Below are 26,561 nucleotides of genomic sequence, written 5' to 3' on the forward strand. Positions count from 1 at the left end.
GCCAATAGAGCTCTTGACTGACTTGTGTAGCTGTCTGTTCAAAATGTTCTAAGAACTGTGTGGCAAACACAGTTTTCCTAGGTAAGGAAATTAAAGATTCCTGTACCTAAGAAGGACTTCTAACTTGATTTGGTAGCAGATCTCTGATGGAGAGCTTGAAATATTTTGCTTTTGTACTTAAAACCTCTCTAGTAATCGGTGATAATGAGCTAAAATGTTTACCTGATTCCTAACAGGTGATACATGGACTGAGACACTGGCCTATGTGCTTTTCTGGGGAAGTGCAAGCTTTGGAACTTTTGCTATCATCCTTTACAACGGCAAGGATTTTGTAGATGCGCCCAAGTTGGTCCAGAAAGAGAAGATGGACTGAATTTGTGTGTGTGGAAAGCGGCTTGGTACTGAGGATTCCTCAAGCCACACTTGGAGTCTCTACTGATCTGCTTTCCACACCAAACAGTGATCTTTTTAACATTCTTCCTTGGCAGCATGTGGGGTGGGGGGAAGGGAATCGTGTCCTTTGGTGGTAGCTTTCAATTGAGATCTGACTTGACAGTCTTAGTTGCAATGGTCTTTGGAATATTGCATTAGTGGAGGGGGCTCCATTCTCACTGACGCAAGGCAAAGATGAAAGCCAGCTTTTTGGTGTCTGGAATGTTTTAGGGCAAAAGTGGACTGCTTAAGCTCATAGTCCATCTGGGCCGTTTAAGCCAGAGACCAAAAATGCAGCTGGACAGGAGAGAGCTCTGATGCTGTTCATGTGTCAAAAACCCCAGATGTTGAAGCATTAATAATGGAGCTTCTAATCATGGTCTCTGAACAAATATGGCTTCATACCAATAAAAAGTCTAGTTCCAAGACTTACAGCTGGATTATATTTGTTGTGATAAAGTCCATGTTAGAGTCCTTCATGCATATTTGTGTGTGGATTCTTTTCACTAAATACAAAAGATTTTTGAATCCTAATGGTCTTCTAAAATGAGCTTTTTGTCCTGTCTTGTTTATCTAGGACTGATGCAATATTCTACTAATCATTGTTTGGGTGAAAGGACGGTGTAATTGGATGTTCCTGAAGTTGCAAATGTCTTGCACTGTTTCAATACTACAGTCTCCAGATGATGATTCATTAGTTAGCAAGTTAAAATATAGAATTTTCTTTCTAAAGATGTAAATGAAATCAAAGAATGTAAAAATCCTTTGCAGTGTTTATTGAACCTTCCTTATGCTAAAGGTCCAAAGTATTCCATTACTTTAAGAATGGGTCACAACATAAAAGGTGAACTTCCTATTGTTTTGCTAGTCAGCTGCTTCTATTCTCGGTTATGTTGAAATAATTTATGAAAGAAGGAGTAACAACCTGAGGAGAAAGCATTTAATCTAAACTCCATGTCTGCCCTTGGGAGCAGCAGCTTGCTTTTCATGCATGATATTGTAACACACTCTTTAAAAAAAGATAAAAAAAGCTACAGAATAATTTGTGCTGGTTAATAATAAATGTGTGTCTTTAAATTTAGTGCTTCCAAGCTGTATAAAAATAAGTAATCCTAATCAAGGACCAATTTTAAACTATTTTGTCACTTATTTTATATGGTTTGTTCAAAACCAAACATGGAACTTGCTTAAGGCGCTGTGCATTGTTTAATATTTCCTGTAAGTACAGCTGTATATTCAGATTGTGATTATAAAATTTAAATGGGGGGGAGAAACATGTAGAATACTAAGACTAGCACAGTTGTCACTATTGAAGCTAGAACACAAAACACTGATACTCTAGTGTTTCCTTGTGTTATGACTGAAAATATGTACAGATTTTTTTGCAACTGTTTAACTGTTCATTTTAACCTTGAATGTTTCTGGAGGCCTCTCTGGGTTTTGTGTAAACATAACCTGTTCATAAGCACTAGTACTTGCAAAGTATCTGTTTGCTTCTAGATGCTGTACTGGAAATAACCAGTTGACAGTTAACTGGAAAATCCTCTAACTTAAAATTTTCAAAGGTGAACTCCATTATGGGCACAAAGTACAAGAACATCATAGACTCAGGATTTGATGGTAATGGTTTTGATGGCTCGCTGGCCGGTGGCATTTGAAACTTGGTTTGGTTGTCTTGCAGTCTAGAACTAAACCTTTGCGTCTTTGAAGAACTTGTCGCAGCAAAGACCAAACTTGAATTGCTGATATAAAAGGTTTGTAAGACAGAATAATGTAGGTTTTAGAAGTTGGAAGGCACCTGTATTTCAGTGCTTTGCAAAGAGTCTGTATTTCTAAGATCACAATGGTGTACTCATAAATGACAATAAAATGTTCAACTTTTCTAGACATACTGTCTGTGGGGCATTTTGCGCTTTGGAGCGGAATGTTCCTGAATTGTTCCTTAGGAACTGTTTCTCACCAGAAGAATGATTTGGTTGTGTCTCTGCCCATTGCATGTGAACATCTTGCTACTCTGTGCTTAAGTATTGACGATCTTGTACCATACCCTATGCAAGACTTGGCATCAGCGTCACATTCCAGTGTTTGTTTCCACATCTGGATCTCAGTCTGAGAACTTCTGTGGCTGAATTTCTCTGATGCTTAATCCTTGTTATTCTTCCCTCACAAGGCTGCTTCAGGGGTTTTTACTGACTGGCTGAAACCTCAAGTTGTCTTCTCTTTTTCCCCTCCCTTGCTGCAGGCACACATCAGCTTTCTTGCATTTTTTTTTTTATTGTGTTGCAGTATGTTAGACAGTTGCGTGGGCCTACTGCAACCTCGGGCTCTTGGGAGGCACAGGTTTTGGGCTGGGTCTTTCTCAGTCACTGATGAAGTAATACTTGGAAGAGCCTAGTGCATGTGCACATCTTACACTCATGGGGCTTCACTGGGTCACTGGCTTCTTAAATAAAATTATTACTATTAAAATTTTGGATCCTCAAGCTGTAAGTTTTTAAAGTCTTTAGAGGTTGTACTCTCATGTTCGCTTAGAAGCTTTTTTTCCCTTCAAGCTCAGAGCAGATTTTTAAAACTTATTTCCTTTTGACAACAACATTGGTTCAGTATAGTTCAAGGTAAGGCAGGAGCAGCTGTGAACTCTCCTTCCCTCGAAGCCCCTCCTCTTCCTAAGCGCGGACTATCCCTTTAAGCCGAGTTTGTTCCCCGAGAGAGACCCGGCGCTGCCCCGCGCATGCGCTGTCCTGGTGCAGCGGCACCGCCTTTTCCGCTCCGCGCGCGGCGGCGCTTCCGGCCATTCATTGCTGTTGAAGGCGGGTGCTTCCTGGCGCCAGAGGCGGCGCGGCCTGCTCGGAGGAGGCCTCTGCACCGCCCGCGCCTCGGGGCCTTCCCGCCGAGGGGCTCTCCTCTCCTCTCCCCGCGGCGCGGCCGCCGCTCCCTACCGAAGGCCGCCGGGCCGCAGCGCCGGCCTCCCGCCGCCATGAAGCTCGTCAGGTGAGCGGATGGAGGCGGATTGCCGGCGCCCGGCCGCGGTGGCGGCGAGGAAGCCCGCGCGCTCAATGCTTGCCCCTGCGCTAACGGCCGCCTCGCGGCCCCCCTCCCCGACCCCCCGCCGTTGGGGCGGGCGGCAGCGCCCGCCCGCGGACTCCCGGATAGCGACGGTGGGCTGTCTGCCCTGCAGGGCCGGGCTGGGCCGCGGGGTTTGCCGCCGGCCCCGCCGCCACCCGCTGGCTGTCGGCTGGAGGCCCTGCTCTCCCGTACTGCTGCCTCAGCCCTGGCCTGGCGGCCTGCACAGCTGTGCGGCAAGGGGCTGGGGAGCTCCTGCAGAGGGGCCTGCGCAGCTTGCTCAATAAACCCACCCTTTTTGGGGGGAAATAAACCGGGTTTGGTTAGAAGTGTCTTCCTGAGGTATCAACAAGTTTTTAAATGTTTCCTTCTTGGTACGATAACGGCCATTTTGCGTGGGAGTAGGATGCTGGATTCAACAGTGTGTCAGTCAAGTGTCCCAGCTCCTGTTGGTTAGGTAGGACGTGGAGTTTATTCTGGTTTTTGTGTCTCACTCTTGTGTAATATTTTACTAAATGTCTTTAGCAGAATCCCTGAGCTCTGAGAACACTGTCTTTGGAAGCTCAGGATGCACGAATACTTGGCGCATACTGATTTTCTGTAACAGGATGTTAGACATGTAAGGCTTGATGTGGGAGTGAACAGTTTGGGTATTTTTTTTAATTTCTAGGTTTCTAATGAAGCTGAGCCATGAGACTGTGACTATTGAACTGAAGAATGGGACGCAGGTGCACGGAACTATCACAGGTATGGCAGGATGGGAAACTACAGTAAAGTATTGCCTGCTATCTTTCTGCTAACAATCAGCCGTGGTTTGGGCTGAGCTTTTTTGTTTTGTACTGTCTTGTGGGGACTTTCTCTGTAAGATGCAGGAGGCATTCTTTTTAATTCACATCTTTATGTGCAAGCTTTAGGTGTGGTTGTTACAGAAGAGTGTGGACATTTGCAGGAGTTGTTGGGAGGCAATAAATTCACTGGGAGCCTCTGAGCCTGACTGCAGGCTTTGATTACAAACAGGCTTGGGGCTGAAGGAAGTAAACTTCTCCTCACCATTGGCAAAGCTGGCGTAGGCGTGGTATTCTCTTAGAATTTTAGCAGCATGATAATGCTGGTGAGGTAGTTTTACTACTGTATCAAACTGGCAGTGGATATACAGCTAAATTTTTATAAGACATTTCAGTACATCTGACTTTAATTTGTGAAATTGTAATAAGCTGTAGTCACATAAAAACGTTACAGCTGAATTACCAGAAGTGTGGGGACTTTTTTTAATGGTAGTACAGATAAATGGCAAACATTAAGCGTTGATATGGTCTTAAATTGGTTAAACTTCGTGTGTAGGCAATTTTAGTCTAAAAATTATTTCTGTTGAGCGTGTTTTAGCTCTGGTTAAGGTGATCTTATATGGAAATGCATCTTTGCGTATAATTGCATTGATTTCATGAAACTGATTTGAAAACGGATAGCTTGATGGGGGATACAGGGCAAAAAGGAATCCTGGTGTCAAGAATCTGGTCCCCTGCTGTTGCCAAGGTCTATCATTTAATACGCGTTTGTGGGTATTAGTGTCTAGCAAGTGCTTCTTTGGATCACTGAACTGATAGTTGCAGGAAAAGCCTTGATTCATTACATGGTTCTCATGTATTGGAAAACATGCAACATTTATGTTGGCATTACTTTAGAGACGATCAGGTATGTAGGTGGGGCACATCGTATTTAATGAAGCAAACCCTTACAGTTAAGTTGATGAATGTGCTTGATCTCCTTTCCTTCACTCACCCCAGGCTTTTAGAAGCTCTTCTGCCCAGACACTGTTAAAAAAAATCAAAATTCAAACTTGGCAGAGTTGTATTCCAGGGGATTGCTTAGGTGCTTTTTTGGCCAGTAGCAATCTGCTGAGATTTGGCAGTTAAAAATGCATTATTTTGCAGCCAGATCCATCAGCTTTGATTAGACCTGAATGCACCACCCTGGTATCTGATTGCAGCATGCTCTGTTGAACCCAGCTAGGTAGAAAGCAAACAAACTGCTTGTCTCCTGACCTCGGTACTCTTACGGGCTTAATTGAGCAAAGTCTCTCTCATTTTCTGCTAAGAATCTGTAAAAACTTTGAATGCAATCCATATTTCTGAAATGACAATCTTCCCTTTACGCTGGTGTGTGAACCATGCTCATAACTGCTGTGCCATCTGCAAATTGTACAATCTCCTCTTCCTCCCGGTGTGTCGGTTGGGCAGAGCAGGCATGCTGAAGGGGTAGGTCTCATGTAACGCATACTTTACACAAACCAAGGGGGCAGGTCAGGTGGAGAGCTGTGTAAAATCTAGAAGTGAGGGGAGAGGACAGAAAAATACACAGAATAAGCGCAGCACAATGGTTCGTCTGGTTCTGGCCTGCTGCTCACTTATGTTGTTTACCTTGGTAAGACATCTTGCAGCTTGTTTTTTCCATGTTTATGAAAGGAGACGGTAATTATTTTGACCACAAAGGGTTGTTTGTACAGAAGTTTGAATACACAAAATATTTTGCTCATGTGGGTGCCCCATCACTGAATTAACAGGTGTTTGTAAATTACAATTTCCATCTTTTGCCAAAATTTTTGGTCTGAAAAAGTTACTCTCATTTTGATCTTCACAGTTTGAGCTTAAATCCCATGCAAGACTCGTGATATGCAAAACAAAAAGGAATATAGGGTGCTTTTTAATACTTTTCAGGGCTGTTATTCCATACACGCATTTAGCTGAGACTTTATTCTAGTTTCGGATTATGCTTAGTATTGCGTAGTGGGCACAGAACTGACTGCATACAATTCTTACATACCAGCTGTTCACAGAGTTTGTAACCACAATGGTTGTTCCTTGCAGTAGTGTATTTTACGTACTTTCATGGAAGGTATTGCACTAGTATTAGATGCATTTTATCAGAAAATAAATGCTTCTTTGGCCGTTGCACTTTTTCTAAGGCTTACAGAAAGAGGAAATGATCAGGTTATTTTTCCTCCTCAAAGGTTTGGTTTTCTTTTTTAAAAGAGTCAAAAGACTAGTGTTGGACTTATGTAATAAGCAGCAGGTTGTTATTCAGAGGAATTTTTTTAACCATTTACAAAATTGCTACTGTCGCTAAGACCTAGATAAAGATCTCTAGCAATGAGGTATTGAATGTAGGAATTGATAACTTAGCAAGCATAATTTAAGAGAGAGAGAGACATGTAGTTTCCTTCAGTTATAGGCTTAATTAACGAATGGCAGAAGCAAGTGTTAATGAACAGAATAAATCTTGAAACATGTGCATACTTAAAAATAGCCAATAAGGGACTATCTTGTAGGCCTTCATCCCTGAAATTAGACTTGTGTTGTTTCAGGAGTGGATGTCAGTATGAATACGCATCTCAAAGCAGTGAAAATGACACTCAAGAACAGAGAACCCGTACAGCTGGAGACACTGAGTATTCGAGGGAATAACATCCGATACTTCATTCTACCGGACAGTTTGCCTCTGGATACTTTGCTAGTGGATGTTGAACCAAAAGTCAAATCCAAGAAAAGAGAAGCAGGTTAGTTTGTGCTTTCCCAGTTTGTGTTTGTTCTGCCTTTGTATGCATTTTAGTATTCTGAATCTGAAGATATCTGAGTGTCTTAATATCTGCATTTGGCAGCTAGTTCTTGCATCTTTGAGGGCTTGATACTGAACTGGCCTTGCCCACCTTCTAGCCTGCCTTGCCCACCTTCTTAGCATCTGTAGCGCTTTCTTTCATGTGTAATTATGCATATGGCTTTTCATACATCTGTTTTTAAAAATGTGAATGTTTTTAAGCTTGAGTAAATCTTAACCTATCATAGTCTCAGCATTGACATGGAAGAGACTTTTGTTTCCTCTTTGAATGTCTGCTGTGTTTCCCCAGTTTGTATGGGGAACTTCACATAGGCTAACGAGAAAGTACAGAACAGCCTCTTGAACAGCGCTGAATGCTTCACTGAAATCTCACTTGGTAGTGGATAAAAATAATCTCAGAGAACTGAATTTGAGAGACTTGAGAATCTGAGGGAGTCAAGGCTGCATTCCAATGAGCAGCTCTCTAGCTTGGGCTCCCAGTAGTGTTCCGTTCTGGCCTCTTCCTGCAATTTTTTTTCAAAAGGCTGTTGAACAAAACCCTTTTCCTTAGAAGCCTAACAGTATAGAGAGTAATTCAGTTTTAATCCACATTATTAAAGATTAATAACCTGGTAAACACCAGAAAATCTGTAGGTTGTCTTCAGGCAGTATATATTTTGTCCAGCAGTTAATCTGCGTGTTTATAAAATAATAGGTTTTAAGTGAAAGCTAACTGTGCTCTAAAATAATGTCATACCATTTATCCTGTAATTAGTGTTTAAGTATTTGAATCTGTGGTCTTTGATCCATGCATATGTTATGAATTGGTGTGCTTATCTTACTGAAATGGCATAGGGAACCCTCAGGTGTGTACATCACAGAGTGCAAGTGTTACACCTGCTGTTTTTACAAAGGGTAAAGCTCCTGAAAGTGTTTTGCTCCTCTCATGTCCATTAAAAATAATCTGACCACATGGAGAAATTGCAGTGTGGTTGGATTACTTTTTTCTGAACCTCAGGATGTGATGTGAACAAGAACATCACTATTTCTTTTTAACTTTGAAGAAAGAAAAGGAGCTGCAATGGTGCTATTTACCTGGGTTTATTTACCTTCACTGCACTGAAGCACTCTCACTCTGCAGCTGCATTGTGCTGCACTTTGCTTTATCTGTAAATGCCCTTGGGCTTCAAAAGTGTGTAACGCTTGGCCTGTCCTTGGCAAGTGAAATTGCTGGTGGAAGGCAGGATGCTGGCTGAGAGATGTCCGTGGCACGTGTGCCTCAGGTCTGCGTGTGCTGGCACTTAGTGAACACGGCTCTCTGCTGTTGCATGTAGATGCTGTAATCATTGAGTCAGGATTTTTTACGGTTTGCTTCTTGAATGTGGATGCTACTGTGTGTCTCTTGCCCAGCCACCCACTTCCACAGAATTTTAAGTTTTTTGTTACCTTTTTGAGCCATACAATGACAAATTTGTTTGAAATCAACCAGTAATTTCAAAAGTTTGTACGGTGGCCTGATGGGACAGGTCATGTTTCTTTAGGAAAAAGGAGTAAAATGACATATCACCATATAGATCATATGACCTCCAGCAGTTGCTTGCAGCTTGAATTATGCTGTGATTCTGTCTTCCTTTTACCATTAAATAGCAGTATTTAAAAGTAGGAGCACACAGCCAAGACCTTGGCCTGAGAATCACATTTGAAATTGGCAGAGGCATCACTGAAAACAGTAGGAGCTGTTTGGTGGTGGGATCCTTTCAAAATGCTGCCCCTTCACACGGTGCCTGAGAGAGGCTGAGCTTGGGAATTTAACAGCATGTTAAAACTTGCATTTCCCTTTAGCACAGTGCTTTATAAACCATGGTACGAGCTGTGGCAGAAAGAGTATCTTTTCCACTGTAACGAATAGTAGCAAAATGCTCTTGTCTTGCATATGCTTGTTCTGATGCCTGAAAAATTATATTTTAAAAAAAAAAAGACTTATGGCATTTGGAAGCAACCAACTGTGACACTATATCCCGTTGCTTGCTGCAGTGAAGCCAAAGACAGACGACAGACTGTGGAAGTTGTATACTGAAAAAACCTAACACAAAAGATGAAAGTATTGTCTGAAACTTATGAGCATTAACAGACTTAGTATCTGACTTATCACAGGGAAGCAGTATGTTGTTTATGCTTGATGCAGAATGTTTTAATCAAAATGAAAGTATTCCTGGGTCTCACTTGATTTATTCTTTTTGTTTCATCTGCTAAGTTGCCGGAAGAGGCCGTGGCAGAGGCCGTGGCAGAGGCCGAGGTCGTGGAAGAGGAAGAGGGGGCCCAAGACGGTAACTTCTCATCATGCAACTGCTTCCAAATTCTGGGCAATTTCGGATATTTTTTTGTACAGGTCTTGTTTATGGTATCCATTTTTAATAAACTGAAATGTGAAAAAGTTGTCTTTCCTTTGTTGGCGCAGTCTGGGGAGGGAGGCACGTCCTATCTCTAGAGGCTGTTGCAGACTAAACCTGTCTTGGTGTTGGTTGTTGTTGTCAAGGTTTTGCCCACCCCTGAAGGCCGTACAATTAATTACCTCTTGCTTTTTGCCCCAGAGTGAGACTTGTGTTGGTGTGCTTTAACTATGTTTGTTTGAAACGAATTCCTCTTGTATAAGGGACTTGCCCTCTTCTAATGGTTACGTAGTTAAGATGCTATATTAAGAACCCACATCCCATGAGCGTGTCTCTAATGTTGTTCTGCAGAGTGACGTCTTTAAAGTTCATAGATAGAATTTTGCTGTTTTCTATTACATGAAGCTTACAATTTAAACATGTTGCTTGCTTTATACAAGTTCACCTAGGGAAATTAACCAGTTCTGTGGAACTGCTGGATTGTTACATATGATTAAAGTATACCTGGCTATGAACTTTGTCAAAGCTAATTATATGGCATATGTTTCTTTGGGTGGGGCTTGTAAAGCAGCTTTGTCACAGATTTCTTTTCTAGGGATGCGCTTTAAGTACACTAAAATACAAAGTACAGCACAGTGAACAATTACATACTGGAAGTGGAAGTTTACTTCTTCTGGAGATGAGAAAACTTCTGCAGCTCACACACATATATATATATATAAAAACTGGACACAAATAAAAAAGCAGTGTTGGCCACCTTTATCTCACATAGCATCCTGCTGACTTTTCCCTTGTAGGAAAGGGATTATCACATATGCATTGCAAGACTCCCAACAGTTTCAGCTGTTGATGAAGGATGTCATTTCAAATAACATGCATGCTCAAGTGTGGTTTTCTTGAATGGTAAGGGTATTTGCCAGTACTTTGGTGCAGGAACATGCTTAGTTGGTTGTTCATGTTTCCACCTAGGCAGCACTAGAGCAGAGTGGAGAAGAGTTGCCTAGCGTTGTGTAATGGGTTGATATGCTGGTTAATTTGCACTAGCTAAGATTTCGTGAGCTGCTCTTCTGTTTTTTCCCCTCTTACAGAGGCCATATTAAAGCTTCATCTTGTTACAGAAGAGGGTGGGTTTTTTTTTTCCCCAAACCATTGTGGAACCTCCTAAGAGCACTTTTTGGTCAATATAGCACCCACGATTCTCAACTCTATAAATAGCCACTACAAATAATGGTTGCTGCTGTCTTCCAGAAGTGCCCGGTCACTGACAATGGGGGTAAGGTCTTCCCAAATCCATCTGTCAGCAGCGTTCACGCAACGGTTGAAACTCTTTCCCTCTTCAGTCTCTTCCTTATAAAAGTGCCAAGTGCCCCCAGGGGTATGCACATGGTGGATGCTGCCACCAGCAGCCCGATCACGGCGAGGGCGTAGCCTGGGTAGTCCTTTGTCACCAGCTGCCCCTGCAAGGGAGAGAAGGGGGGGGACCTGTGAGAGCCGTGGTTTTCTCTGTCCTGCAGCTGGGGCTGGAGCAGAGCTGCGTAGTTAAACAGGACGTCTGAGAAGCACTTGTGCGCTGTAGCTGCCTCAGTGCTTTGTCCAACCATATGAGCTTAAAATTGACAAGAACAGAGCTGCTGACAAAAACATTGGGAAAATATCTTTCTGTAAGCTTTGGGAAAGAGCAGATTTTGGCTGGATTCACGTTTGTTAATGAGCTGGTTGGGCCCTGACCTCTGACAGGTCTCTGCCTTCCTCTCCTGGAGCCTGTGGGCTCATGCTGACACCCAGTCAACAGGCCAGGCCACCACGGGTCCCAAATCAGCAATGACATAAAAACAACAGGCATAATTTGTTTCTGTGTGCTAGGAACGTTTCCACAAAAGGTTATGAAAACAGTGATTACTTACCCAGTAGTAATTCCTCTGTGATAAATACACAGTTCAGCATTTGTACAAAAGCATTTTGGCCATGAAGGAAAAATGCATATGGAATTATGAAAACCAGCATGGTTTATGAAAACTATTTATTCCAGCAGCAGCTCAGTTCTGTTAAAATACCACTAATTTTGTTCAAAATACTATATTTTGAAAGTATTTTTCTGTTCAAAGAGTATTTTTTTTTAAGATGGTATGGGGGTCTTCAATCAACATGAATAAAGTTTTACTGTTTGAAGGTATCAATTAAGATTTGTAGTGGGAAATCACTCCCATTTTACAGAACCATGGCATGGTTGTCACTAGGTCAAGGTTTTTTTTCCCCTTTCCACAAAATTAAGGAGTTGCCCTGACTGCAAAAAGCTGCAAGCTTTCAGAAGGCAGTTTTGTGGAATGATGTAGTTAGGAAGGAAGGCTGTGTTCTTGCAGGAATTAAGGAAAGTTTGGAAAAACCAAAAAAAAAACCCCCACCCCAAAAAACCACCCCCCCAAACAAAAAAACCCAACTATTTTACCTGTGTGGCATCCCATGCTTGGTATTGCAGCGTTCCTGTGAGGATATAGTCGGTGAGGTAAAATATAAATAGGCTTATAATTAGCAAAGGACTAGCAAAAGCCCACATAATTTTCCAATACCAGTTTGGCTTGCGTCCAGTCATGGTGTGAAGATCTTTCTCAAATCTGTGTTTAAAAAAAAAAAAACCCACAACATATTTTTGGAGAACAGCTGCATATGTTCAATTGATACCTTGATCCGAGTTACTGCAAAGCTACCTACAGCATTAAATCTGTGAGATGGGAAGGGGGGTATTGTCTGCAGGGCTGGGGGATGGGGACGGGGGATGGGGACGGGACACAACGACCCCATTGCCTTACTGATAACATAGTGTAGGAGAAAAATTTACCCCGAGGTTATGTTTTTGTTTGTGGCCCTGGGTGTCTTGGCCAGTGGTCGCACCCCTGCTAGGATGAAGAAAGGAGAGTTCAGGCTTTTACCTTCTTATCCCATAGATATAACACACAGCAATGGTTTCTACCAGCACGATGAGCAGCAACGAGAGGGTGGCTGCGTAGTCATTGAATATGTCAAACCAATAATTTCCAGCCTCCATGGTGAAGATCAGGCCAATCACGCAGTTAATGAAACACACAGCACCTGCATGGATAAAAGCAGGGACCCTGCCATTACACCTGGAAATGTAATTGTCCTGCTTCTTGCAGCTAAAAAGCTGGTGGGATTTCTACTGATTTCTGTCCGGGAGCAGCTTTCTTGGAGGACAAAGATAATTTTTTTCCCCTTTGGAAAAGACCTGGTGCACTGTGTGTGTCTGTGTGTGCACATGCACAATGTGCATGTGCTCGCTGCTGGGCATCCAGGTAAAACAGGTTTTAAGGTGGGACAAACGATTTCCATGCCCAAACAGAAGCATGTATCACTTTTGACCAGAGACTGAACCAGTTCACAGTTGGGATACCAGTGATGTGACTGAAGAGCCACTCACTTGTCTTGACATGTCTCCTGGCCCTTTGAGTTTCACCAGTCAGTAGACACCAGCCTGCAGGAGGTGGTGTGTGTCGGGACTCCTGCAAATACACAGCCGCAATTGCCCTACTGCTTTGAGAGCTCCCAAGGCAAAGTGCTGTACAGGCTGGGCAGGGTTCCCCAAAGGCAGGCAAACCCTTCTGGCAGCGTGCTCGTTATTCTCTAACCCACCTGAGGCCAAAGAGGGACCCTCGGCAGCTGAGAACACCAAAGCTTTTGCACACGTGTGCTCTGCTGCTCATGGCAGGTGCTTACCTGAGATCACCTCCTTGGGGAAACGGGCAGCAATGACCCTGCTGTCGGTCAGCGGCGTGAGGATAGCGGCGGTGTTTCCCAGCATGCTGCCAATGCCCAGCATCAGCAGCATGACGAAGTAGAGCACAGAGTACAGCTGGGGCACCTCCATGTTTTTGATGGCTTCAGAATAGACTATAAATGCCAGTCCTGTCCCCTGGACAGCCTGCCGGCGGGAAGGAGGACAGAAGCAAGTTACAAGCAGCTTCTCAGCTCAACAAGGGAGACAAGAATAGGGACATACGAGACTGATCCTCCACAATGACAACATACACCCATGGTGGCAGTTATGCACACCAGAGGCAGATGAGATCATCCCCAGTTTGTTCAAACTGGGTCAAAACAGGTACAGTCCTGCTCGTAGCAAAACATCTGCCACCTGCTGCATCCCACAGCTGCAGCCAGCAGTCCGGCTGCATCGCCACCCAGCTCGGTTGCTAACCAGCCAAGTGAGCTCCTTGCTGGGCTGAGCCAGTGCCCCCCCCACACACACACCCCGACCTCATCCCCGAGATGCAGAGATCAGCCCCCCTGCAGCGCCCCAGCCAGGCGGCTCCTGGGCGGGGGGTGGGATGTGCCCATGTGGGCCTGAGGGGCTGCCTGGGCTCTGTGGGAGGAAAGGAGCGAGTGAAGCCCCGGTGCCAGCACAAAGTGGCGACTCACCGTATCTAGTTCCGCTTCCAAGCTGCAGTTTTTAAGCTGTGGCGCTAACTGGGCATATTCCTGGGGGTGGGTGGCCATGAGGTAGTCTTTCATCTCATTGAGGTTGTCGGCTGTTAAAGAGCCTTCCTCCAGGTCAAAAGTGTTCATCAGCAGCAGTATCACCCTGGGAAAGATTACAGGAATTGAATGGCTTTCAGGCCAAGGTATAAAATCCATGCTGGTTTGACACCTCGTCCCCTCCTCCATCAGGAGGGGATCCTCTGCCCACTCCAGGGCTCCAGTCTCCCCAGGTGGGAGCCGTGGTACTCCCAGCACGATGGGCTCTAGGCAACCTTCTGCTCATCTCTGCCTCAGAGGGAGCAGCTCCCGCACCCACACTGTGCTCCCAGGCAGGTATTTTGGGTGCTGGCCAGTGCCGGCTGGCATCTCTTTCCCCCTTGCCCTCCAGTCCCACGTCCACGCCCCACCAGTTTTAACAGGCCTTTTGGCAATGAGCAGGGACTAGCAGCTTGGTTTCCTCTTTGATCAGCAGGTAGACTGAAAGCTGTAAAAATATGAGTAAAAGTGTAACTGCCGCAGGCCCTGTGCCAGAGATACTGTGCAAGCTTGCTGCCTCGGGGTACGATCCTGCAGGCTGCTGGGTACCTCCAGAGCATCACTGCCGAGGAGGCTGAGCTCCTGGCCCAGGGCTTAGCCTGAAAGAGGGAGGATCTGAGCATCATTGCATTTTATTAATCACACCCCCCCCAAAGCATGTGCTGGGACCAGGGTGCAGGGGAAAGTGCTGCTACAACTCGCCCAGGCAAACTCATCCTCTCAACCCAGCCCATGCCTGGAAGCAGCACCCAGGTGTCAAAAGGCACGCCGACCTGTCATCTCAGCCTCCGTTGCTTTAAATTGCGCCTTATTAGGGAAGTAGCAGGTCTGGTCTCTGGGCAGCGCTGCGTGGTGTTATTTATTTACCTCTCCCAGAACAGTTTGCTGTGGAAAACAAGTGAAATACCAGGCTCTTACTTGTTTATGCAGCTTTCATAATTAAATGTCGCCTTGAAGCCATAGATGGAGAAGGTCACAATGCTGGCGAATATGGACGTGGCGCTGTTGATCAGTGAGACGATGATGGCATGCCTCTCGCAGTTGTTGTTGGGCTCATTGTAGCTGGCAAACGCGATGAGGCTGCCAAAGCCCAGGCCCAGTGAGAAGAAGATCTGCGTGGCAGCGCTGATCCATGTCTTGGGGTTCGACAGCTGCTCCAGCTGCAAAACCAGATGGGGAGAGCGCAAGTGTGCAGCTGTGCACAGATGCCCGGCACTGCCCCTTGCAGCCTGCAGGGATGGAGACAGGGACGGGCCCCTTTGCCACCCGTTTTAGCTCAGGGATGTTTTCTGGGCAGGGTTCCTGCTCAGTCTAGAAGTAATACGCTACAGATTATGTTAATGGCAGGTCTTTTTCTGCAGGAGAAAGGAAGCAGCTCACGGGCACTGTGACAGAACAGCCTCCAGCCGCTCCCAGCTGGGGTTTCCAGCTGCCTGACCTAAGCTACTGCTTCAAAAAATCCAATATAGGGAAAAGGAGCATCGGCACCTTTTAAAAACCTACACGTTTGGTAATTGATAATGTGTCATGAAAAATTCAGTGTGGTTTTTCTCTACCTTTGGTGTGAACATGTAGGTGAGCCCGTTCACAGCTCCATGAAGTGTTAATCCTCTGATGAGGTATATGATGAGAACGCAGTATGGCAAAGAGGCTGTAACATAGACGACCTGGGGGAAGGAGGGGAAATACCTTGGTCTAAAGAATGCACAAAACTGATCATAGTAGATTATCTCTTTCTCACTTACTTTACAGAAATAATTTCGATTATTATGTTTGCTACCTTGTATTAATCGTTAAACAAATATTTTCAGATAAATCTAACTTTAGATTTAGGGTTTAGGGAAACAAGTTTTCATTAATAATAGAGATCTGTTGCTACTGTTCCCAGGGTCTTCTCTTTGATTGGAAAAATAAGAACAAAATCTAAAATATTTGCAGCATTTACAAACTCAGTTCTGCAGCATTTAGTGGAATAACACCAGGTTGCACTCATCTGTCAAGAACACATTAGGCAAAGGTCAGCCATCATCTGCTCTAGGAGCAAGGAGAGCAGACCTTATAAAAGGTCAAAATCAAACTTGAATAAAACTATTTTAATTAAAACGTGAAAAAGACTTTAACTTCATGTAACCCAGATGGGGGATGGGGAGAATTAAATCTTTCAGTTGTCTTTCATGAGCTTTTGATAAACCCCCTGAATCTGAATCTAAATGTTCACTCTCCACGTCGGAAAAAGCCTCCTGAAAAAAAAGAGAATCTGATCACCTTCTCTTTGCTGGGATGTACCCAATGGGTCACCCAGAAACTTACATTAAAAAAAAAAAAACTAACTCACAAAAACCACACCTTCCTAAGCTCTTGGGAAGAGAGCTGGCTGTGTAATTACCAAGTATTCCTCCAATTTGCACTTGCCTGCACTGCCAACTGGCATCTGCATTTCCCCACCAGACACCTGGAGATGCAGCAGCTTCACCTTCCCCAGCAGGACAGCCCTGCATCTGCTGCCCAAACCTGCTGCTGTTCCTGCACAGGGATGCAGGGGAAGCCCCCCACACCCCACCTGATGAGACTTTGCCTTCATGATGCTATTTCAATGCTCCTTGGCTATTTGTTCTTTTCTTTTTTGCCCCCATAGCCAGCTGCAGCAAATTTAAGAGGTTATTAGTTTACAATCTCTTGGCTTTCTGTGTTTGGGTAAGATGATTTGGGGATTACAGCCCTCAGCTTGCTTCTTAGTGTAGGCTCAGCCAGGATACTGCTTTTTTCCCCTCTCCTTCCTCACAACTTTTGCTGTCAATAGAAAGTGAGCAAAAATGCCGGATATCTTTTTTTCCCTTTCCTTGCAAAGACTGAGGAACAGATATCTCCTGACACAGCTTTGCTGTGGCAGACAGCTGTCTGCAGGGCCAGCAGCCTGGTGGCTGGTTTTGCAGCAGAGGTGGCTGCATTTGAAGGACTTTTCTGGGGTTTTTTAAAATATCACTCACTGTTTTAGTTGAGCCTTCTTCAGTTGCAACTTAACAGGGTGGCAGAAGCAGCAGGGCCGGCTGCTCCGGGGGACATGCCATAACCCAAGTAACAGCAGCCATGGCCCCTGCCTTTTCAGCACTCCTTCATCCTCCCCACGTCCTGCTGGGGCTCGGCAGGGCTGCACCCGCCTCTCACCTTGCCGGTGGACTCGGTGCCACGGAGGATGCAGAGGTAGACCACCAGCCAGGCCAGTGTCAGGCAGAGCGCCTGCTCCCACTGCACGCTCCCGCTGGCGTCCAGCGATGGGGAGATGTTCAGGGTCTGCCGGTACCAGAAGTACTGGGTGGACGATGTCTTCTCGCACTCCTCCTCATAGCCAGTGCGATTGCTGTTCAGGGGGCAGGTAGCCCACGGCAGGGGGTCCTGCGGCAGAGAGGAGGGATGTGGGGTGAGTGCTCACCGTCAGCATGGCAGGGAGAGCCGGGGCATCGATGGGGGATGGAGGGCGTGAAGGTGAGGGTGGCTTTCTGAACCCTGGGATGCTTATCCCTGCGTTGTGCTGACCCTCTCCCCTGGGAATGACCCTCTCCCCGAGGACAGACACACTCTGCCTCTCTTCCCTGGGGGTGACCCTCCGGATCCGAGCCGTGCCACTGGGCACCCACGCACCTGGAAGGAGTGGAAGAGGTACCAGAAGGCCCAGGCGTTTATCACGTTGTAGTACATGGAGAGGAAGAAGGAGACGACGACGCTGGCGACGCCTGCGGGCATGGAGGTAGGTGCTCGGTCAGCGGCAAAACCCCAGAATGCCCAGAGCCCCATAATGCCCCATGGGGGCTTTGCCTCTGCACGGCCCCATGCACAGGGCCTGCCCCCGCCGCTGCAGCCTCCTCCTCCTCCTCCCGTCAGGGCTAACCTGCACTGGATTTTATACTTTAGCCCCTGGGGGGTGAATATTCAGTGTAATGTTAAAAATAAAATGTGCTTGTAAACAAATTAGAGAGAGTTTGGGCTATCAGGGTAATTTAATAACTTAATTTCCTACCGTCACTGCCTACTGTTTACCAGTGTCCACTCTTAGCTACATTATTAAGGCACTGTTTTATCACTCAATGTTGAGCTTGTCAAGACAATGCTCTTGGGGTCAAAGCCCATCGTGGGCAGCCCCAGAGGCTGGGTTAAGTGCTGGCCTTCACACTGATTTGGGCGGTCTGCCTGAGGGCAGGGGGACTCACACCTCTGTGCCCGGGGACCAGGTAAGGTGAGCCAGGGTCTGGCCCCGACACCCCATGAGGAACGGCGTAAATGCGTGCTGTGGGGCATCTGGATAGCTGCTTTGCTCAGCCTGGTGAGACCCAGTAAAGCCCCAGTTCCTGCCTGGTTTCTTCTCTGAAAGACAAAGCTGTCCTTTCAAAAAAATCACCCCCGTTCCCTGGGCATTTAAAGATGAAAACTGAGAACATACCGACACCGCAGAGGTAGGGGCTTATTATTTTCCAGGCACCGATGCTGCCCTGACGCATGCGCTGCCCTACGGCCAGCTCCAGGTAAAGCAGCGGCATCCCCTCGGCAATCAGCATGATAAAATACGGGATCAAGAAGCCACCTGCAAGAAAAACCCAACAGATGGCCTTCATTAGATCAGCAGCATAATAAACACCAGGTTGCCCTATTCCTGGTCAAATCGCCCCATTAGTGTCCCAGGAGGCGGCTGGAGCTGAGTCCTGTCCGGACATGTTGTGTATTGAGGGCACGGCACAACCCTGAGGGACATCTCGCAGGTTTCAGGTGGCATCCCAGATGCCGGTGGGCACTGAGCGCCTGGGCACGGGGAATTTTCCATGGGCACTTGGCAGCGCCAAGATTTCTGCTGTTAAACTGTGCCGGTTGCAACCCCAGCGCAGAGGGGCTGCCCAGGTGCTTCATGGGTGGCTTGAGCAACGTTCGGGGCTGGGGCTGTTAAAGAGTAGCTAACCACCAGCCAAACTTGGTAAAAGATAATGAGAGAAAGGGGACAAGGGAAAGATTTACTTTGCGTGCAGTGTTCTGCGGCGGAGCCAAAGCGCTCAATGAAAAGGTGACAGCAATGTCACTATTGAATAGAGAGTTTTGAGTAACACCGAAGCCTGGCCTGGCTTAAAAAAAAGCCGCCCAAAATTACAAAAAACTTCCCCCAAAACCCCATGCTGAGCCCACAAATGCCAGCAAAGGGGTGAAGACTTTTACCCGGCTTCCCACCTGAGGAGCAGACCCTGGGACGGAGGCACACAGCTGCCTCCTGCCCCGTGTCTGCTCATCCTTCGCTTCCCCAGCATGGAGAGGATGCTCCTGCAGAAGAGAAGCAGCAGGAATGGGTAGGCAGGCAGCAAGGGAGGAAAAAGGACCTTCCCACCCAGCAACCAGGATGTGCTTCGGCTTAAATTTCTGCTGGGAAAAAAAAAATCCTTGTCCTAGACTTGGGGCTCGCTTCTGAAAGAGCTGCTGACTGAGTCAAAACCTGGATTTTTGTGAAGGCTTTCCTGCTTCCCTTTTTACAGCAAGCCAAAAATATTTACGTAAATATCTCTTATTTAGGATTTAATCTGCAGCATTAACATTCCTCGCAATGGGCTTGGTGCAGCGCCACAGAGGAATGAACTCCAGGCAGCAATGAGGCAAAGAACTGGAAATAAACACTGAGCAATAATCCGGTTTATTCTGGGAATTAATTTCCCACCTCCCGGCTCTATCGTTATTAACGACCCCTTTGTTAGTCTGTTAGATAACTTCCTGTGCCACAAGGGAGCTGTCAGAGGTTCAAGAGCTCCTGCAGCCACTCCGTCCCGGCAGGGTGTGAGCTGCCCCAGCAGCCACGGAGGGGAGTTTTGCCACGTACCATGGGGGCAATCAGCGTCAGGCCCGTTGCAAAGGCTTTTCCTCCCTCCCAGCAGCGCTGCCGTGTGCTTGGTGTTGGCTTTGCCACCTTGCAAGGAGGAGGAGTGCCTCCAGGCTTGCTCTTCACCCCAAAGGCCCCCACAGCTGGGGGTGCCGGGGCTGAGCCCCTTGCTCTGCACCCTGTTTGCAAGTAGATCTTGCCCCCGACGCTGCTCTTCATAAAGGGTAGAGCCAAAATACCTCATATAAGCAACTCAGGGCAGCTGTATGAACCGTCCCCTTATCCTCTGTGAACCAGCACAGCTCTGCTGACGTCCCTGCTCATTTACACCCAGCGTTGCTCCCTACGGTGCCAGCCGCCTGCGGAAACCAGCCCCCAGGCCAGACCCCTGCAGCTGGCACAACATGTGGAGCGAGCCCTGGGTCTGGTCGAGGCACCAGGCTCGGCCAGCGACACCTTCGCCTCTGCTCAGCATCCCGCCTGGTGCCCAGGGGCTTCCTCGCTCAGGGCCGAGCGCTGCTGAGCGCCCGTCCTGCTGCAAACCCAACCCAGTGTTGTTTTAAGCCTGGCCTAGCCCGCTTATGGCCAAACTACACCTAAGAGGTTTGAACCCCTCTTGCTCTGTTCGGGTCAAGTTCTCTGGAGGTGAGCAAGGAGAAGGAGGCAATATGCTGATGAATGGGAAAGCAGGAGGCTGTAAAGTCTGCAAATACCCTGTTTATGAGTATCATCGGCGATAAGGGCTTTATTGCTCTGCTGGGCAGGACAGGGACTGGCTCTCTGCTTTTCTACGAGGAAGATGCCAAATAAGCAGTTGCTGCCCCCCTCCCCCCCCTCAGCCTAGTGCCTGCCATATCCAGCTTTTAAGTTCCTGAAATGATGTTTTGTCTGCGTGGGTTTTGCAAACCCCTGGAAAGCCACCGAATCCTTTTTAAGAGGGCAGTGAAAAGCAATGAAGAAAAACAAAGCCTATTGTCAGGAGTTTTAGTTTCACGGTAGGGAGAGCTGCCTGTCCCCTGGGAAATTTAACCAGGGAGGACAAAAGCAGTGGAGAAACTACTCTTATAAAAACATGCTTTTCAGAAAATACTTGGGTTTATTGAATCTTTTTTTTTTCTGGTTAACCAGGTGTTCCAGTTTTGGTTATGTTTCAGAGAATTTTCACTGTCTACTACACTACTGATGGCTGGTAAGAAGAGGATAAACCATGCAAAGACCCCAGTGTCTGAGTTTTGCTGTCCTTCAGGATGTCTGCCAAGACAGGCTGCCAGTGAACTAATCACCTGCAGTTTAATTGCATACAGAAACACTTGCATTTTAAGCTTTGTGCTAGAGTTCAGTATCAGACATGAAGTCCCTACCTTCAAAAGCATTTGCATAGAGGAATACACCCAGAATTTCTGCATGTTTATCACTTCTGCTCTATGAAACATCTAAGAAAGCTTCAGCCACTGCAACATCTAGCTTCTACTTTAACTTCACCCAGTGCAGTATCTGGATTTTTCTGACCTGATGCCACAGAGCAGCTCTGATGCCATCCCAGCACTGAGCTGGCTTTTCAACAACCAGCATGAACCAACTCCTACCACCACATGTGCATTCAGAAATAAGCTAGAAGCCAACAAAACAAGCACAAAACAAGCAAAAAGCACTTAAACATCTCAGTGTGTTTCTTCCTGAAAGGAAGAAAGGCGGAAGCAGACCAGAAGCAAACAAGGCAGACGCTCATTATGTCACTTAATGCACAGCTGAGATGGGTCCAAAACTATGACAATGGATGCAGTGTGAGAAGCAGTATAAAACTGGGATGTCTTATGAAGAGAGGCTTTTTATAATGATCCTTCAAAATATAGTCATTAACCAGTGGTAGCTGTATACTAGAAGTACTGCATTAGTGATGTTTTTTAATTAATCTAATTAACTGACTTTTGATTTCTAAGGAAGAATATCTGTGGCTGGTGTGATACAGACATCATCTTTCTCTAGTTTGGACCTAGGAGAAGGATAAACTTTCAAAAAAGAGCTTCTTGGGGTGGGTTTTTTTTGGCTTTTTTTGTTTTGGGTTTTTTTGGGGGTTTTTTTGTTTGAGTCCAAACCAATTTATTCCATTTTCAAAGCTTCCCAGGAGGCTTTAGCTCTGGAACTCCTGTTGATTAAGGAGTTTCAGCCAACTTCAAGGCAGATTTGCAGCCAAGTTATCACCTCCTAAAGTAAGGCTTTGTATAAAAGACAACACGCTAATGACAGCAACTTGAAATGATACAGCTGATCCTTAAATTAAATCAGCATAAGCATTTCCCTTTCTCAATATGTTCCAAGTGAACTAACAAGGAATTGTAGTTTCTGATGCCTTCAGAGTAGTTCAATGGAGAAGAAAGTAATACATTAATACCGTGTGGACCTATATCCCTCACTGTACTTCCATCGTCTCAGAACATATGGGCCTTCCCTCTGTTTCACTGCACTTCTAGGAAACGAAAGCTGCTGTATGGGGACAGCTGTCGGGTGAAAGCTTTATGCTAAAGAACACATAAAATAAAGCAGCAGTAGAAGAGATGGCACACCAACAAAAAGCCTGACCTCCTACTCTGCCCCGTGCCCTGCTGGGTGGACATGGACAACATACCTTTGGATTTAAAGCTTGCCACACTTCTCCTCGAGGGAAGCAAGAAACATAAGCCACACTTACCTCCTCCGTACATCTGACATAAGTATGGAAACCTCCAGACATTTCCCAGCCCCACAGCATAGGAAATGCAGGCGAAAACAAACTGCAGGGGATTGTCCCATAGCGGCCGGGATTTCTCCATCGCCTGCTTGCAGGCAGAGGTTTCAGCAGAGCCTTCCTGCCTTCACTCCTTTAGGTACTCTGCCAGCCCTGCCTCAGACTCCACGCCAGCCCGGCTTGGAGGGGAGGGAAAGGCGGAGGAGCTATGCTTGCCAATTCCTATCAAGCTTTTTAATTACTAATCTTATTAACAGGCACATACTGAAGTAGGAATGCTGGTAAATAGATTATAGACACACAGAACTATAAAATTGGTACTTTGGGTGAATAGCTGCTTGGGTTTTGACTGGCATTTCTGGGAAGGATGTGAGCCCAGGGATTTTTATCGGCTCACATGTCGACTTGACACAGGGAAGAAATAATACTGGGGCTGCAGCTTGGTTTTGGAAATGGGAAACTCCTTCCCCATAGTGCTCTCTTCCCTGGGAGTGGCATTTGTATGTGTGAGGCACCAGCTTGGATTTGGTGGTACAGGGAAGGGGTTCCCACACCATTAGGACTGGGCTTAGTGGCTGTCAGAGTGGGCTTGTATTCCCAGTGTCCCTTACCCTAAACAGGTCCTCGGGCATCCCGTCGCACCCTGGTGCTCACCCCAACCAGCCCAGCACACTCCCCAGTTCCAAAAGTGGCCATGAAACAGTCCCTGTCAGCCACAAAGGTCCCCAGCCTGCTGCAGTGTAACACTCAAGTTTGATCCCCCAGGAACACTACCCTCCCTCTACACGTGCTCCGTGTGCGTGTGTGTGTGAGGGTGCAAAACAGCCCGGTCTCTTTTCGCTTACCTTCATGCTGAAACCCCACTGCTGCAGAGGAACTTTTCTGAGGGGTTGCTGGTTTACAATACTGTTAAGCAACAGGGACCAAATATATACAAAGACCACTGGGAAAAGGTGTCCGTGGCCCGTTGTGGAGGCAGAAGGACCTAGGAGGCCTTTGGGTCGCCTGAACGCACACTGAGATGCCAGGTCTGAACACGAACCCTGTGTGCTGGGGCCCCTGCCAAGGTACACTTTGAGCTCCACCACTTCAGACGGGTCTCCCAGGGAAGGGGGTTACCGGCAGCGTCCATAGCAGTAAAAACGGGCTGAACAAGTCCAAGGACTCAGCTTCCTTCCTCTATGTAAATGTTGGGGTTGGTTTTTTTCACGCCTTTCAGGTTCTTTTTACAAATCAGACCGGCTCAGCTGCTGTCAGTCTCATTCCTCCAACGCCAGCATCTTGCTCCCTGCCAGCGCTGTGCGTGCTGCTCCAGCATCCCATCAGGTACTGCCAGAGCCGAAGCATCCAGCTGCGGGTACAGGTGAGAACCCCTACCACGGGGCCTTTGGACACGAGCCTAAACTGCAGAGTACGTCGTGCAGAGTTGTGGAGACCAACAGAACCACTCCGGTGGACTTGCTGACCAGCTACCTGTAGTAGCAAAGTCATGAAATGGGACACCACTTTTTTTCATGCTAGAAAAGGTGACTTGCAAGAGGTTTATGCATCTCCCGTAAGTGAATCCATTTTTCACAGTATGTTTTAGCGCTGCTAGAAATGGAGGTTGTCATTGGAAAGACATCAGGGTTTGCCAAACCCTCCCAGAGTACAGTTCTGAGGGAGCTCGTGGCTCTTCTGCAACATCCTTCCACTTCTTGTCTTGCCTGCAGAATTGCAACATGCCAGCTAGCCCTGGATATACATCTCATGGGTAACCCTGACTTCTGCTGGAAGGAAAAATCCAAGGTAATTTTAGATCCATAAGCTATTAAACTGAAGAATACACACTGAGAATCTACAGATATGTTAACCATCCCACCTCACAAATATTGCTGCAAGTTATTAAAAAGTTAAATGTCCATCCCTGCCTGTGGGATTTATTACAAGTGAGGCTTATAAATAACTTACAGCATTTAATAACTCGCAGGCAGGATAGCCTTAAAAAATAGCACATCACTAGCACTTGGGATGCTTCTGTGTGAATAGATTACTGCTATTGATGAGCATAATCAAGTTAAACATTTCCTTGGCTCTGTACCTCCCTCCCATTACATTTCAAACTAGTTTACAGGGGAGACTGTGCAGGCGGAGAGGTGTGGTGTCCTAGCTTGAGTCAGGCCAGATCAAGAAGTTCAGATGCAATGAAATGAATCGTTGCCTCTCTCACAGATGTTAGTGTCATAAGCAGCTTGGATCACAACCTACTACAAGGTTTTTTTTAAAGGCAGTCATGCACACAGGCACCCAGCAAAGTGCTTGTCATCCAGTGGTTCCTTGAGAGACAGGCTTTAAATATATTAAAACAGGTAACACTCAGGAACTCTTGCTGTGGGACTTTCCATACACACCTCAGATAATCAATATGCTGTTTCTGATGCTATTCAAGATTTTATCTCCTTTGAACTTCCTTCATTTGGGTTGGGGGAGGACTTGGGCTTTATCTTCAGGGACAAAAGCAAGCCTCTAATAGACAGATGCAAGAACTTTTGATCATTTCACTGCTCATGTTAAAGAAATTTTCCCCCTCAGTATCTAACAAATTTGAGAATGTGGGATTTGGGGGAAGTGGTACGGGTTCATCTCCACAGCAGGCCAGGGACTGATGGGTCAGTATGAGAACTGCCCTATGTAAACCTTATCAGAAGCTGGTAAACAAAGCAGAGAATCCCGTTTCTCACTGAAGCAAAGCTGAAAGTACTTCGGTGAGGGTACCAACTGAAAATCCTGGGCTTGCATCTCTTCACACCAGCACAGTAAGAAGCCAAGTGCTTCTCCCAGATACTTAAAATGCAAACAAAAAGGGAGTCTGGAGTCCTAGTAACAGGTTGGGGACCATGATTCAAGGGTGGGAGAGAAGCTTAACAGATGTATTGCCCAAAGAGACAGAAACAAGGGAGGAAGGAATAATAAATGGTAGTGGAACAAGTCTGGTATAGACAACTCCTAGATAATTCTACCAGGTAGCCTGGACTTTATTATGCTACATCCAACATGTAGGACTATAACCCCTAGATTTAAAAATAAATCCTCTGTGCTTTCCTTGATGAAGCAGATATGTGGGAGGAGGACAAAGTGTCAGCTGGGGCCAGCTCTAATGTTTGGTATCTGCCATTCTTGGAGGCACTCTTTTCCAAAGGGAGACATGCTGGCTGTTAGCGTATTAGATGATTATCACAGGGAAGTGATGGAAGAGTCTCTACAGCCTCTGCAAATGTTTAGTGATGTTATCAAGGGAAGCAGACATACAGCCAAGAGAGTAGCAGTTCCCGCACATGTTTTTTTCTGTTTGGAATCACTGTTCACAGCTGCTACTCTAAGCTCCATGTTTCCTTACTTTAGGAGAAAGAAAGAATCCAGCTGGATTTCCAGACCTTTCACAACTCATAGGCCACAGCAACTGTTGGGTGATTGCTCTACATGTAATTGGAGATTAAAGTTACTCCTGTAAGCAGTTATTAGGACTGCAATTATTCCTTCTAGCTCATCACTACTGCTTGCTGTCTAGATGATGCCCTTGAGGTCTACATTCTGAAGTCATATCTAGCCCCTTAATCACCCTTAAAATTGTTTTGCATTACCTCAGTCTCCCAGGAAAAGAGTGCCTGAGAAGAGTCCCTCTTTTTATTTTCCTTGCTTTTCTTTAGCACCACAGCCCTAACCATCTTCTGAGTGTGTGGTTGTTTAGGGTACTCCCTCCAGGAAGGGACACTCAAGGCAGTTCTGATTCACAGAATTGCACCCAATTCACCCAGACCTCAGAACTGGCTTGTGTAAAACAAAAAGAGCCCCCACTAAAATCAGAAGGATACCTGGCCTATTCAGTCAGTTCTTCTGTTTGTCTTCTGCCAGTTCATGCTTTCTCTCTGTCAAAGCTTGCCTGCAGTTGGGGAGGTCTCCGGGCAGCTCTCTGGTTCACCAGCAGCTGTCAGTCGTGAGCCGTCCTGTC

General features: G+C 46.3%; 3 protein-coding genes across 5 annotated transcripts in view; 2 read left to right on the forward strand and 1 right to left on the reverse strand.

Annotated features, from left to right (window-relative positions):
- The window catches only part of SACM1L (SAC1 like phosphatidylinositide phosphatase), a 32,579-nt gene extending 30,260 nt beyond the window's left edge, over positions 1-2,319 (forward strand). For all 3 annotated transcript variants that reach the window (XM_054818544.1, XM_054818543.1, XM_054818545.1), the window contains one exon: positions 237-2,319. In XM_054818544.1, coding sequence (XP_054674519.1) covers positions 237-373 — 137 coding nt within the window. In that variant the 3' untranslated portion in view covers positions 374-2,319. The remainder of the gene's footprint in view (positions 1-236) is intronic.
- Positions 2,320-3,203: 884 nt separating this feature from the next.
- On the forward strand, positions 3,204-9,987 carry SNRPD1 (small nuclear ribonucleoprotein D1 polypeptide). Its single transcript, XM_054818549.1, has 4 exons — positions 3,204-3,423; positions 4,166-4,242; positions 6,857-7,048; positions 9,341-9,987. The coding sequence occupies exons 1-4, from the start codon at positions 3,410-3,412 to the stop codon at positions 9,415-9,417; spliced, it is 360 nt and encodes a 119-aa protein (XP_054674524.1). The 5' UTR covers positions 3,204-3,409; the 3' UTR covers positions 9,418-9,987.
- Positions 9,988-10,124: 137 nt separating this feature from the next.
- Positions 10,125-22,752, reverse strand: SLC6A20 (solute carrier family 6 member 20). Its single transcript, XM_054817311.1, has 11 exons — positions 22,538-22,752; positions 18,439-18,579; positions 17,643-17,734; positions 17,169-17,396; positions 15,560-15,670; positions 14,922-15,163; positions 13,908-14,070; positions 13,206-13,410; positions 12,404-12,563; positions 11,923-12,088; positions 10,125-10,933 (listed from the first exon to the last, which is right to left on the reverse strand). Exons 1-11 carry the CDS (start codon positions 22,656-22,658, stop codon positions 10,784-10,786), a joined length of 1,779 nt encoding a protein of 592 aa, XP_054673286.1. The 5' UTR covers positions 22,659-22,752; the 3' UTR covers positions 10,125-10,783.
- Between the last annotated feature and the right edge of the window lie 3,809 nt (positions 22,753-26,561).

This window comes from Grus americana, chromosome 2 (genome assembly GCF_028858705.1).
Source record: "Grus americana isolate bGruAme1 chromosome 2, bGruAme1.mat, whole genome shotgun sequence".
Taxonomy (NCBI): Eukaryota; Metazoa; Chordata; class Aves; order Gruiformes; family Gruidae; genus Grus; species Grus americana.